The sequence below is a fragment of the Castanea sativa genome, chromosome 5, assembly GCF_040712315.1.
Source record: "Castanea sativa cultivar Marrone di Chiusa Pesio chromosome 5, ASM4071231v1".
Lineage (NCBI taxonomy): Eukaryota > Viridiplantae > Streptophyta > Magnoliopsida > Fagales > Fagaceae > Castanea > Castanea sativa.
The window spans coordinates 71,215,580-71,228,797 of record NC_134017.1 but is presented as its reverse complement, the minus strand read 5'-3'; the positions used below and the strand labels follow the sequence as shown (position 1 = coordinate 71,228,797).

Sequence of the window (13,218 nt, the reverse complement as noted above, 5' to 3'; positions counted from 1 at the left end):
TTCTTATAAGGAAGCAGTAGCCCATAAAGAATAGCACCACTGAGACTATTATGGGAGCAAAAATGGCAACAATTGTCAGTGATGAGATATGACTTTTTCCTGCTTAAACAATATTCTGGTTCATTGGTAAGCTACACAACAGAATGGTTTATATCTTTATAATTAGTGACGCTATTCAAATAATATTATAAATATTATTTTTTTGATTGAATACTAACCAGTTGACACTCTTGATTATGAGCTACCAGAACAATAACCTATATTCTAAAATTGAAAATAGAAGGAAGCTGTAGCCAACGAACAAGCCAATCACAATTTGTAGCACCCAGCAATGCTTTCTTCTTTGTATGGTCGAATAGTATCTTCGATGTTTGCCATGATACAAACCCAAAATTTTCCCCTTTTAGCTTTGCATTTTTTGCTCAATTCAGTTAAATATGATGGCCGGTCCCCAACCATTATTTTGATATAGATATGGAATATTTGATTTTATAAGTAAGGGGAAAGAAAATATTAATGTTTTCTTCTTGTGTGTTTGGTAGGAGGATAGAAAATGAAAATTCTAGTTTAGACCCCTTTGTGATCTAGGTAGCGGATTCAACAAGTTAGTGATTTATTACACAAATTATGATATATTGAATCCAGTTCAACCATAATTACCAAGTACCAAATCTAATACAACAAATATATAATGGAAGCAGTAATAGTAAGAACACATGATTTGGTATCGAAGTACAAAACCAATAGAAACCTCTTCAATGGAAAAATCACTCTAGGGTCCAATGCCATAAAAAATTCATTATAGGAAAGAAAGTTACAAATAGCCTATTCACAAAACTTTTGCGCATCAAAACTCTCTGTTATAGCCTCTGCAATAGTCATGTTTGCCTCCCAACCACTGCTGAATCTTTAAAATCTTCCTAACAGAATCTCCTCCACAAACAAAGCTTGCATGTCTAAATGAAAATGAACCTTTAGCACTCCTAGAATCTTCTTGAAGATTTTCTGTAATGAACTTGTTGGAAAAGATCTATATGGTTTCAAAATAACCTCACATCACTCTCTTTTGGACTAGAAGATGTGGGTAGTATCCCAAATATTTCTGTTTAGCACATGGAAGAAGCGGCACAGATTTTCTGTTTATTACTGAGACAACAACCTTTGTATTATCCTCTCGTACGTTGAAAATTCATCTACTAGGTGACCTATATAGGGAGGTTAAAAGATCAACTTGAATTGACAAGATCAAGTGTGGATTTCTTTCTTGAGTGAATTAATTAGGATGACTTTCTATGCGTGTATAAGAATTCAAGATAGGGTTTCAGGTATGTGTGGGATTGATAATGGTGATGAAGTTTATGCCTGCGGAATGAATGGGTATTAAAAGTGCTGATTAGGGCCTGCTTTGAGGGAACCAAACCTCCAAGAAAAGAGAGAGAACCGAATTTGAGAGAGAAAGATTGAGAGAGAGATTAAGAGAGAAAAGCACAAAATACGTTACTTGTCAAGCTTTAGCATTTAGAATTGAGTTATATACATTGTTTAATACAATTTTTTTTTTTTAATACAAGATACAAATTATACTCCAACCTAATCTAAGAGTATGTGTATAAGGTTTCCTCTCAAATACTTGAAACCTGACCTTTGCTACTCCATTCTACAAGAATTTTGTACTTATAGAGTAACCATCACGCCAAGGATGGGCAGTGGTACTAACATGTATTAAATGAGACCTCTCAATTGATCTTAACAGACCTAAATGTGTTAATTAAATTCATGCACGTGCTCGAATTAACCAACTCTAACTAACCATGACAATTGAACGAAATTACATCCAACACTTGAATTAGACCAAATCTAAGCTCTAGCCACCAATTCAGTTGCAAACACATGTCAAGGAATCAACCAATACTAAACTCATAACAAAAAAACAGATATAACTTTTCGTTAGTTATTAGGAGGACGAAAAATATATTTTATATTTGTTTACTATTATGCCATTTTGCATAATATTACATATAAGGAGTAATATTTTCATTAATTATTATATAAGAAAAAATTGTAATCAATCAATTTAGTAAAAGGAAATGACAACATATAAAAGCAGAAGAAACACTTATATTATATTGTTTCATTTTCTTTATTCATTCATTTTATATAATAAGAAAAAAAAATGACTAAAAGAATTATTTAAAATTATACCATATTAATCATTTGAGAGATATGGGACAATATCGTAAATTTGTCTTTTATCTTTCTTAGCAAGGGAAGTTTTCATCTCTGCGCTCTCTCCGTTTCGGAGGAAAAATATTTTGTGGGGTCGAAGGATAAAATACTCCCTCTGCCCCTCTTTCTTTCTACTGAATTTTCTTGTCTACCAAACAAAAAGAAAATGGTAATCACTACATTATTTCACTTCTCAGTTTTCAGCATCTCCGTTTTTAAGCCAAAGCAAATAGATCCATTGTGTTTTTAATTTTGTTATTGGCTTCAGCCTAACCCACTACTTATAGTTAAAAGAAGAAGAATGAGAAGTGAAAAAAGAAAAGATATAAATATATATATATATATATATATATATATATATATATATATATATATATATATATATATATATATATATATATATATATATAAAATGAGAAGTGAAGAATAAGATTGGACCGAGTTTGTGCTACTTTTGAATGGAGGGAGTTGTTCCCACAAGCAAAGGTTCGTCACCTCCAAGCTGCCTATTCAGACCATGACCCGATATTGCTCTCAACCCAATAATAATACTAATAAGAGTTTTGTCGTTCTTTGTTTAAAAACATGGTCTCTGGAGCTTAATCGACACTAGCACGTAAAATCAAAAGTTGGAAAATAAGTTTTGCACCTGGTGGAGGAGGAAGAAGCAATGGTATAGGTGTTGGTCCTGGTGCTGGTACCGGTGGAGCAACAGCTTGTGTCTGATAAAACGGAGAAACCTCATACCTAATGGTACAACTAGGATACATAACTGTACCCCCTTGCTTTCCACTGCAACACGTAGGCACGTTTGTTATGGCTTCTCGAAGACACCTATTGCAATCAAAGCTGGATAGGTCAGGAGTGCACTGTACAAGGCTGTACATCGTTTGCAATACCGTAAAATTGACTTCTTCCATAGCGAACTTTTTAGCACCGGAGGAAGCGTTTGCGGCCAGAGGCACCAAGTCACTCAATGTTGTTTGCGCTAGCTTAAGGAAGCGATCTGGCTCTGTTATATCCAACACGGTCCACAGATACTTTCTTGACTGGTCTTCCACGACAGAGAAGATTGATCGATTGGAGTAGCGTAAGATGCATTCATCATACCATATCACAACCACCTTCTCTACGGGGCAGTACTGCTGAACAATCTCGTTTGTTGCTGTTGACACGCAGTCTTGGCAGGCATCTGGGGTAAGGTCTCCACGGCAGAGGAAGAGGCCGTAAACTGAGGTCTCTGGGTTTTGGCCAACGGTGTTGTTGCAGAAGTCATTATCACGCGTGGAATTGGAGGAAAGGGAAAAGAGCAGGTCTTTTAGGTAAGACTGGTAGGTGGAGTTGGGGATGAAGGTGGTCTCGTTTGAACAGATATGAAAGCGGTAGCTTGGGACTGCTTCACTAGTAAGGCTGAGGAAGCTGAGCCAAAAAAGGACCAGATTTACCATGGAGATGGTCAAGAAACCATGCCTACTTTTTTGTGTCTCGTATTTTGTTCTTACTTCGGGATTAGCTTTATAGGGGCTGTTATTGCTTCCCGGACGGGACGATACTCTATCCCTCGCACGTAAAAGTAAGTGTGCCTTGAAATGAAAAATAAAATTTATATTATTATTTAGCTTATTATTTATAAATTTTATTGTATTTTTTGATACATATTAATTAACGTATTATATTATTTTAACTAAATTTTACTTTTAATAATAATTTCTTAATTTTAATAAAATAAGTAGTATTTAAAGTGTGTTCAAGATTATGTCTACTCGGCGATTAACCCGTGTTGACCTCAGTCAGTTAATTGTCATAGTCTGCTGAGTGGAGATAATTGAGATTTATTTTTTTTATTATTATTTTTTTAACGTTGTGATAAAATTGGTGTACTTTTGCCCACCAGAGGTCCCTGTGGAAGGGATTAGAAAAGTCATGGTTTTGAAAAGTCTTGGTGTTAAAAACGCTAATGTCAATGTTAAGTAGTGGTTGGGGGGTTTTTAATTCCATGCGTTTTTATTATCTCAGTAATCATTTGACAACTTGTTATATATATATATATATATATATATATATATATATATATATATACAAGATAGAACTCTATTTTAATCTAATCTCAGTGTATATGTGTGTGAAGCTCTTTCCTGAAAACTTAAACTCCGGTCCACTTTAGTCTAATCTAAGTGTATATGTGTGTGAAGCTCTCTCCTGAAAACTTGAACTCCGGCCCTTACCCTCCACACTCCACAAGTACTTATACTTGTAGAGTGACCATCGCATCAATGGTATGCTGTGGTAATTTGTTTTGGTGTAATTTTTTTTTTTTTTGACTTTTCTCAACCTTTTTTCGACTATGTTGAACCACTTGAAATACTTATCAAACTGAAAACGTTTTCAATTGACTTTTTTTTTTGAAAAGAGACTGAATTCTCATTCAATGGAGAAAAACCAAATACATTGAGCAAACAAACACGCTAGTAGCAAGCAGAACAGTAGCAACATAGACCAAAAACAGATAAACCCTGCCTACACTGAGCCCTCTAATCTAAGGAGGTCAAACAAAAATTCTAGGATCTCATTCCTCCAAACAGATTTTTCTCTAGTTTTTTTGTGTTTTTTTGGCATGTTGGGCGAGTTCTTGGGCTATTTTCTTGAAACCTGCTACGTCCTTGACCAATACCCTTTATAATGTGACCACTAACCCTCCTAACATCCACGAGTTCAACAGCTTGGACAGTCAAGTGGGAGTCGCACTCTATAATTATTTTCTCCAAGCCAAGTTCTCTAGCCAGAACTAAATCTTGTTCAACTGCAATTGCTTCAATTTCCTCAATAGAGTATCTTCATGGAAGGGGCATAGACACAGCAGCTATCACTCTGCTATTCCAATCTCAAATTATCATTCCCACCCCAAATTGTCCATTGGTCAAAGGGAAGATGGATAGGGCCCACGACACAAATTACAGACCAAGGTTGTGCAGATGCTTCATTGGGACAGTCTCCTAAGCATTATTTCTAAATAAAAGCCTTGACGCAAGCACATTTCTCCCCAGCTCAGTTTCACATTTGCATTAAATGCTGCCACCTATTGATAGCTACCTTGCATTATATATTGAGAGTGTGTTTAGATACCGTTTATTTTGCTGAAAATTAAAAATATTGTAACAAAATAATTTTTGTAGAGTTTGTTTAGACCCCTTAAACACACAATTGGATTAACCTAGTTAACAAGCCAAGTTATTACTTAGTCCAAATTCCAAATCTAGGTTAACACAATCATATAATCATATCAATGCAAAGTGCGGAATATAAAAACACAAAGATATGATGACCCAGGAAAATCAAATCGGTAAAAAACCTAGGGAGGATTAAACCTAGCTATCCTTAAGGTAAACCTGAATCCACTATGAAAGAATCGAAGTGTACAATAGCGACTTAGACCACTAACATCTTATTGCTACCCACTAGTAGAACTTACTGACACGACCACGTGCAAACTTTGAGATCACGAACTCCTTCTTTCTTGGATTCTCCAGCAAGTACAAGCACTCCCGCTTGTGTATCTTTAAGCTCTTATGGCAGCAACTGAATGATCATCAAGTTCTTGAAGCTATCTCCTACTTGATAATCCTAAACTTGTGTGAAGGCAAGCACCTCTCAGATCTCACAAGAGATTCACACAAACAGCAATATGAGCAACCTCAAAAACGTGACTAGGGTTTGCCTTTTATACCTAGGGCAAAACATAAAACCCTACATGTCATATGGGCTTAGGGCTGAGTTGAAAAATCTGCAGAAAAAAAAATCTGCACGACTTTCGATCGGTTGAGTCTTATTCTCGATCGATCGAGTCAGACAGAAATATACAGTAACCTCTGCAGTTAACTCGATTCCAACTTTACATAAATTACATACTTTGAGCAAGTCTAAAACACAACTAGACACCTGTTTTGATCATGGTTTGCCAACAATACATATTAGAGTTCTAATACATTAGTTCCTAAGTACTTAGAACCTAACAAACTCCCCCTTTGGCAATCCGCGACAAAACACAACTAAAAGTTCAAAGTTTACAAAGAAAAGCCATTTACAAAAAAAAATGCCCATTAGAACAAATCCAATCCTAACTACTATCCATTAATTGCAAGTGTAGACAACAGCTTAATTGAATCAACCTGAATATTTCCTGAAACACTAAACAAAAAGCATAAACGTATGTGTGAAAAATACAAGTAAATAAACATAACATTCTTGATTTCACAGAACACAAAATATAGACAAAAAGCAATGATATCAATGAATGACTCATAGTCATAAGTAACTCATAATCATAAGTCTATAAGTAGTGAAACAAGAAACAATATAACTCCCCCTATCATTAATACATCAAGAGCCAAAAACAAAAAATACACAATGAAGCACCTAGATACAATCTAATCTCCATAGGGTCTCAAGCTCTCCAAAAAAAAAAAAACTCCCCCTAGGATATACAACCTCAATCTACTCCCTCTTTTTGTGACGAAATGCCAAAGAATAAATCAAAATCCATCATCAAAAGGAGGCAGCAAAGACGAGCGTCTAAGAAGCGCCAAATCTGCTGGCAAAGCATGGATCTCATCTAGAATGTCCACCAAAATCTGACCATGAGCCACCTGAACGGTCACGATAGACTCCAACGTATGACGAATGTCAAAGTCATCCGAAGTCGATGGCAGAGGAACATCAGCAGCAGTATCTCCGACAAGACTAGCAGGCTCCTCACCCGAAGGAATACCTATAGAAGAAGAAAGGGGAATGGTACTAGAAGACTCAGCTCGAGGGAGTTTAGAGCGCTCTCTCATCTGGGCAGCCCTCTGCCTAAGGAAAGTGGTACCAATGGGAGCAATAACATGAACGGGCTCAGACACGGGGAAGTCGAACAAACCTAAAAACAACAAAATCCTATTAATGAAAATAGAATGAAAAAGAGCATGAGTAGTAGAGGAACTCCTATACACTTCGTTCAAAGAACGAAGAAACAGAGGAGGAAAACTAATAGGAGCATCCATAACCAGAGCATACAAGAATGCACATCACTCTAAAGGAATGGTGTGCAGATGCGAAATAGGCCACAGGGAATGACACGTTATCCTAAAGATAAGATAGGTAGACTTGGTAAGCTCAGCAGAAGTGATCCGAAGATCAGAACTCCACTGGATAGAAGTACCAGTGATGTATGACATGATGTCGTCTAGGGGAGGAGACACAGCATAGGGGTAAACAGGATGCTGAACAAGAGGCACCCCTAGAGCATTAGCCACTACCGAAGGAGTAATGGTATACTCATCACCACGAATCCAACTCCTTACAAGAGTGCCTGAATCATAGGGGTGAACAGAGAGGTTCGAATATAACTCTTTAATCAAGATGGCTGGAGGAGGAGCATTAAAATCCAAAAGAGACAATCAGCCTTGACGCTCAAAGTTTGCTCTAATGGCAGGATCAATCTCATTTAACAGAACCCTATGCTCAGCCTAAATCTTTCTCTTAGTGTTAAGATTCTCAAAAGTCTCTTGGTGCTTTGTACTCAAGAACCTATCACTCTCAAAGGAAGGGTCAGAAGAAGAGGTGGATGACCTATTGGCTCTAGTCTTCCTAGGCATGGTGCTAGAGTAATAAACAGAGACACAAGAGAAAGAACAAAAAACAACATAAGGGCAGACTGCAAGTTAGCACAACAAAATAAATCTATATGATGCATGAACAAAAAAGTGTCATGATGCATGCTCTGATGCAATGACAACAAGTTCTAATTTAAGGTTAGAATCACAAAATTGGCTTGAGTATAGAGTTTAAACAAAAAAAAAAAAAAAAAAAAAAACTCTAAAATTTTCAAAAACCACTTGTAGAATTTTACTCAATTGACCATCATACAACATAGAAAACAGTTTATAATGATCAACTACATCAAATCAACAAGCTAATTTCATCAATTCAACCTAAATTGAACAAAATCCCCAATTCGGAACAAAACAAGCCCTAGAATTTTCAATTCTTCATAAAACACCAAATTGATCAAATTAAACATTATGGATCATGATTATAGCATTATAGGACAAAAACTCATCAATCAATTTCAAAAAATAAGACTTGAATCATCAAAAATTCCAAAAATTGCTTAGTCCGAAAATATCCCTTAAAATGCATAAATTTATGCATGTAACATGAAATAAAATGCAAAAGGAAGGGCATAAAGGTCTTACTGGCCTTTGGAGAGAAAAACCTTGCAAAAAAAAAAGAGGAAAACGACAAAAAATTGGATGGTAGCCTTGACCGGTTCGTATGGAGAGAGAAAAGTTGAAAAACTTTTTGAAAAGTGGATGAACACGTGAAAAGAAAACTCTTTTTAAAAAGTTTCTATACGATTTTCAATCAATCGAAAAACAGATTCGATCGGTCGAAAATGCTTCGATTGATTGAAAACCAATCGAGAATCGATTGAAACAGACAGTGGCTGACCAAACATTTAATCGCAATTTCGATCGATTGAAAAACATGTTTGATTGGTCGAAAATCTGGAAAACTCAGTTTTTGAAAAAAGAAAACATATTTATGCAGAAACTCCTCAAAGTATTGAATTTTTATGAATAAAATACATGAGTATGAGATGAAATGCTTTTCAAAAACACAAGTTTCGAACCCAGTTTCCCAAATATATAGATTTTCCAAACAATTTCCTTGAATTCTCAAGCATCAAAATGGTTTTGCAAAATTCTCAGGTATTTTCAAACTTGGTTGGTCAGACCAAAAACATATACAATAACATGTACAAAGTTTAACAAAGAATAACTTGTGTAGTGTGTGCAATTAGCAAAAGCTTAAGAAACATGTGAGGTGATATGTAAGTAAAAATCAACCACAAAGTCTTCAACATTCATCACAAAGAATATAAAAGAGACTATCACCTAAAGTGTTACATCATATAACTCTCACATCTCTTCGATCATAAGCTTGCAGTCATGTAAGTTTCTTAAGTTTGCCTCATAATGTACACACAGATTTTAAGATTTTCAGAAACTTATTAAATAAAAGCCGGGATAACGTACACACCAATTTCATGTATTTGATTTTTGCATTAAGTCCAATAATGTACACACCAATTTTAAGCACTTAACCCGAGGATACACCTTATATTCTTTTTGTACTTGTGCTACATTTTCTCGAGCACAAAATCTTACGATATGCACTAAGGTGTTCATGATTGACTAGTGAACAGTGGTGAGATGGTTATTTATGCATTTCTCAAAAGGTTCAAGTCCGACAGTCAAAGACTTGTGATTTTAAGATCACGACAAAGTAGTCAAAAACTACAAATATCTTCCCACTCAACATGCACTACAAAGTTTTAACTAGTAAAGTGCAAGAAATAAGCTTATCCAAGCTAAACAGAGTACATGGACATGTTATATGAAAATAAATTGTCCAACCTTGTTTTCAAAAACCAAGAAAATAAATGCAAAAACATATTTTGCTTCCCCCTTTTTTTTTATTTAATGAAAATAAACAAAAACTTCTTAGAATGAAATGTATGAATGTTATGCAATGCAAATCCTAGAAAACAAAGAAAAAAAAAATGGTCACAAAGAGTACAACAATGAAGCACAAGGACCATGTCAGAAAGACTCACTCAGATTGAGCCTTTTGCATCCAAAGTCTTTTAGATGCACCTTAAGCATTTGAGTTCTTATTCATATTAGAATGATTTCCAACTCCAGAATTGGAATAAAGGTTTAGAGCCTTTACCAACTCACCAATAAGTACCATAGGATCATGCGCTTGAGGCACAAGTACTTTTGGTTTGTTTGCTCTTTTAGCATCTTGAAGCTTGTAACAGTTTGGATGAATGTGCCCAGACTTTCCACAAAAATGACACGCCCAAGTAGACTTCTCATGTGTCCTGTTCCTAGAAAGGGTAGACTCTTTAGGTTTAGATTCTTTCAGATCAACCCTAATCTTCTTGAGAGGAGAAACTTCTATGGGTTTGACAACCTCACACACAGGGGGTTCAGAAGAAGATGAAGGAACAAAGATTGTGGAATTTGGTGCAGACACATTGATGCTCTCTACAAAAGCTAACCCAATTTTGTCGGAAGAATACTTTTGAACACTTAACATCTGATCAAGTTTGGAACTAGCAGACCTATTTGTTTGTTCTCTAGCAACAAATAGTTCATGTTCCAAGGATTTAACTTTATCAAGCAAAAGCATGTTCTCAGTCTTCACATTATTCAAAAGTTCAGTAGCATCAAACAAATTCACAAGCAAATGTTTCTTGTCAAGCTCAAGAGATGCAATTTTCTTTAAGCCTAATTCAACATTCATAGCATCCTTTGCTGCAACTTTGCAAAGTTTATTGTAGGCTTCTTGAAGATCTACATTCTCAAAGAGTTCCCTATCAAAAGGGTTCCCCATCAAAAGGGTTCTCTTTAACAGTCACACTTTTATTAACTACAGCAGTAGCAATGAAAGTAATGAAGTTTCCATCCTCATTACAACCAAACTCATCATAAGAAACTTCATCGTCACTAAGGGTTACGGCCATAGCCTTACCCTTAGACCTCAAGAAAGTTGGACATTCTGATTTCACATGACCATACCTTTGACATCCAAAACATTGAGGACCTATAGAATTATTTGAAGATTGACCTACTTTTTCTCTAGGTTTTTCTATTTTGTTAACCTTAGTGGGATCATTCTTCCTAAAATTTCTAGGTTCATCAGTGATTTTACCTCTTGCCCTTCTGTTGCTATTTCTAAGGAAATTTCTAAAGTTCTTGGCAAGATAAGCAATCCCTGTAGCAGAGAGATCATCATCAAATCCACCAGCCTCAACATTATCAACAGACTTAAGAGCCATTGATTTGGATTTGCTAGTTTTGGGTAGGTCCAACTCATAGGACTGAAGAGATCCTACAAGTTCATCAACAGGAATGGAGTCCACATCCTTGTTTTCAGTGATGACAGTCACTTTAGGTCTAAAATTTTCAGTCAAAGATCTAAGAATCTTCCTAACAATTTTAGGTTGATCATAGATTTCACCCAAGTTGTAAGCAAAATTAACGATATCATTTAGCTTAGCATAGAATTCATCAAAAGATTCATCATCAGACATCCTAATGCTTTCAAATCTAGTTGTTAATTGTTGCAACTTATTGATCTTAACTGCCTTTGTGCCTTCATGCACAGTCTGGAGGATATTCCAAGTAGCGTGAGCAACCTCAACATTAGAAATTCTTCTAAATTCCTCTATAGAAACAGCATTAAAGATAGCACTCATAGCTTTACTATTGAAGACTGCTACTTCTTTCTGAGAAGTTTGCCACATACTCACAAGAGTAGTGGGCTTCTCCCATCTGTATTCAACAGAGTTCCAAACTCTCTCATCAATGGATTTCAGGAAAGCTTTTATTCTTACTTTCCAATAAGCATAATTATTCTCATCAAAGTGAGGAGGAATAACAGGAGAGTGTCCGTGTTCCATGACAACAGGGGTCAAGGATCAGCTCAGAGATCAAAAGATCTACACACAAGAGCTACCCGCTCTGATACCACTTATAAAGTTTGTTTAGACCCCTTAAACACACAATTGGATTAATCTAGTTAACAAGTCAAGTTATTACTTAGTCCAAATTCCAAATCTAGGTTAACACAATCATATAATCATATAAATGCAAAGTGCGGAATATAAAAACACAAAGGTATGATGACCCAGGAAAACTAAATCAGTAAAAAACCTAGGGAGGATTTAACCTAGCTATCCTCAAGATAAACCCGAATCCACTATGAAATAATCGAAGTGTACAATAGCAACTTAGACTACTAATATCCTATGGCTACCCACCAGTAGAACTTACTGACACGACCATATGCAAGCTCCGAGACCACAGACTCCTTCTTTCTTGGATTCTCTAGCAAGTACAAGCACTCCCGCTTATGCATCTTTAAGCTCTTATGGCAGCAACTGAATGATCATCAAGTTCTTGAAGCTATCTCTTTCTTGATAATCCTAAGCTTGTGTAAAGGTAAGCACCTCTCAGATCTCACAAGAGATTCACACAAATAACAATGTGAGCGACCTCAAAATCGTGACTAGGGTTTGCCTTTTATACCTAGGGAAAAACATAAAACCCTACACGTCATATGGGCTTAGGGCTGAGTTGGAAAATCTGCAGAAAAAACAATCTGCACGACTTTCGATCGGTCGAGTCTAATTCTCGATCGATCGAGTCAGGCAGAAATGCATAATAACTTCTGCAGTTAACTCGATTCTAACTTTACATAAATCACATACTTTGAGCAAATCTAAGACACAACTAGACACCTGTTTTAATCATGGTTTGCCAACAATACATATTAGAGTTCTAATACATTAGTTCCTAAGTACTTAGAACCTAACAATTTTTAATTAAGTGAATAGAGTCGTAGGACCCATTTTTTATGAAAGTTTTTTTTTTGAAAAAGAGGTTTGTGGGTCTCGTGAACAGTCAACGAGACCCACTTAAACTAAAAAAAAAAAAAAACACAACAAACAACAAACGTGAAATGCTGGACGTGAACGCAAACCTAGTATCCAAACGCAGGCTAAATGAGTCATCTGAACTATAGGGGTGGTAGAATTAGACCCTAACCCATTCCCTTACCTTGAGAAAAGGTGACGAAAAAGAGGAAAAACCGAGTGACATTTCCAGATAGATAGATAGAGAAGTGTATGAACGTCCATTTGTTATCTTCAACGAGATTGTGAAGTTTTTAGTCTTTGTATGTGGTTCACTTATTGTAAAACAAATATATTGTTTCGAAGCTTTTATTTATTTATTTTTTTTGCTGAATAAACATCTTTATTTCACAAAAGGAATCCACGAGTGGTACAACAAGGAACTCATGGGCCTTTTCCCATCTCTTTCCAAAGCTTGAGCCACTAACAAGGATTGATCAGATATGGAGACAGGCCCAGAGTTGTTA

General features: G+C 35.9%; 1 protein-coding gene across 1 annotated transcript; it reads right to left on the bottom strand.

The window, feature by feature from the left end:
- Positions 1-2,825: 2,825 nt before the first annotated feature.
- LOC142635718 (cysteine-rich receptor-like protein kinase 25) lies at positions 2,826-3,674 on the bottom strand. Its single transcript, XM_075809831.1, has one exon. It carries the CDS (start codon positions 3,672-3,674, stop codon positions 2,826-2,828), a length of 849 nt encoding a protein of 282 aa, XP_075665946.1.
- Positions 3,675-13,218: the final 9,544 nt, after the last annotated feature.

Coding starts and splice junctions, on each gene's coding strand:
- LOC142635718 (XM_075809831.1), bottom strand. CDS start 3,674: ATGGTAAATCTGGTCCTTTTTTGGCTCAGCTTCCTCAGCCTTACTAGT.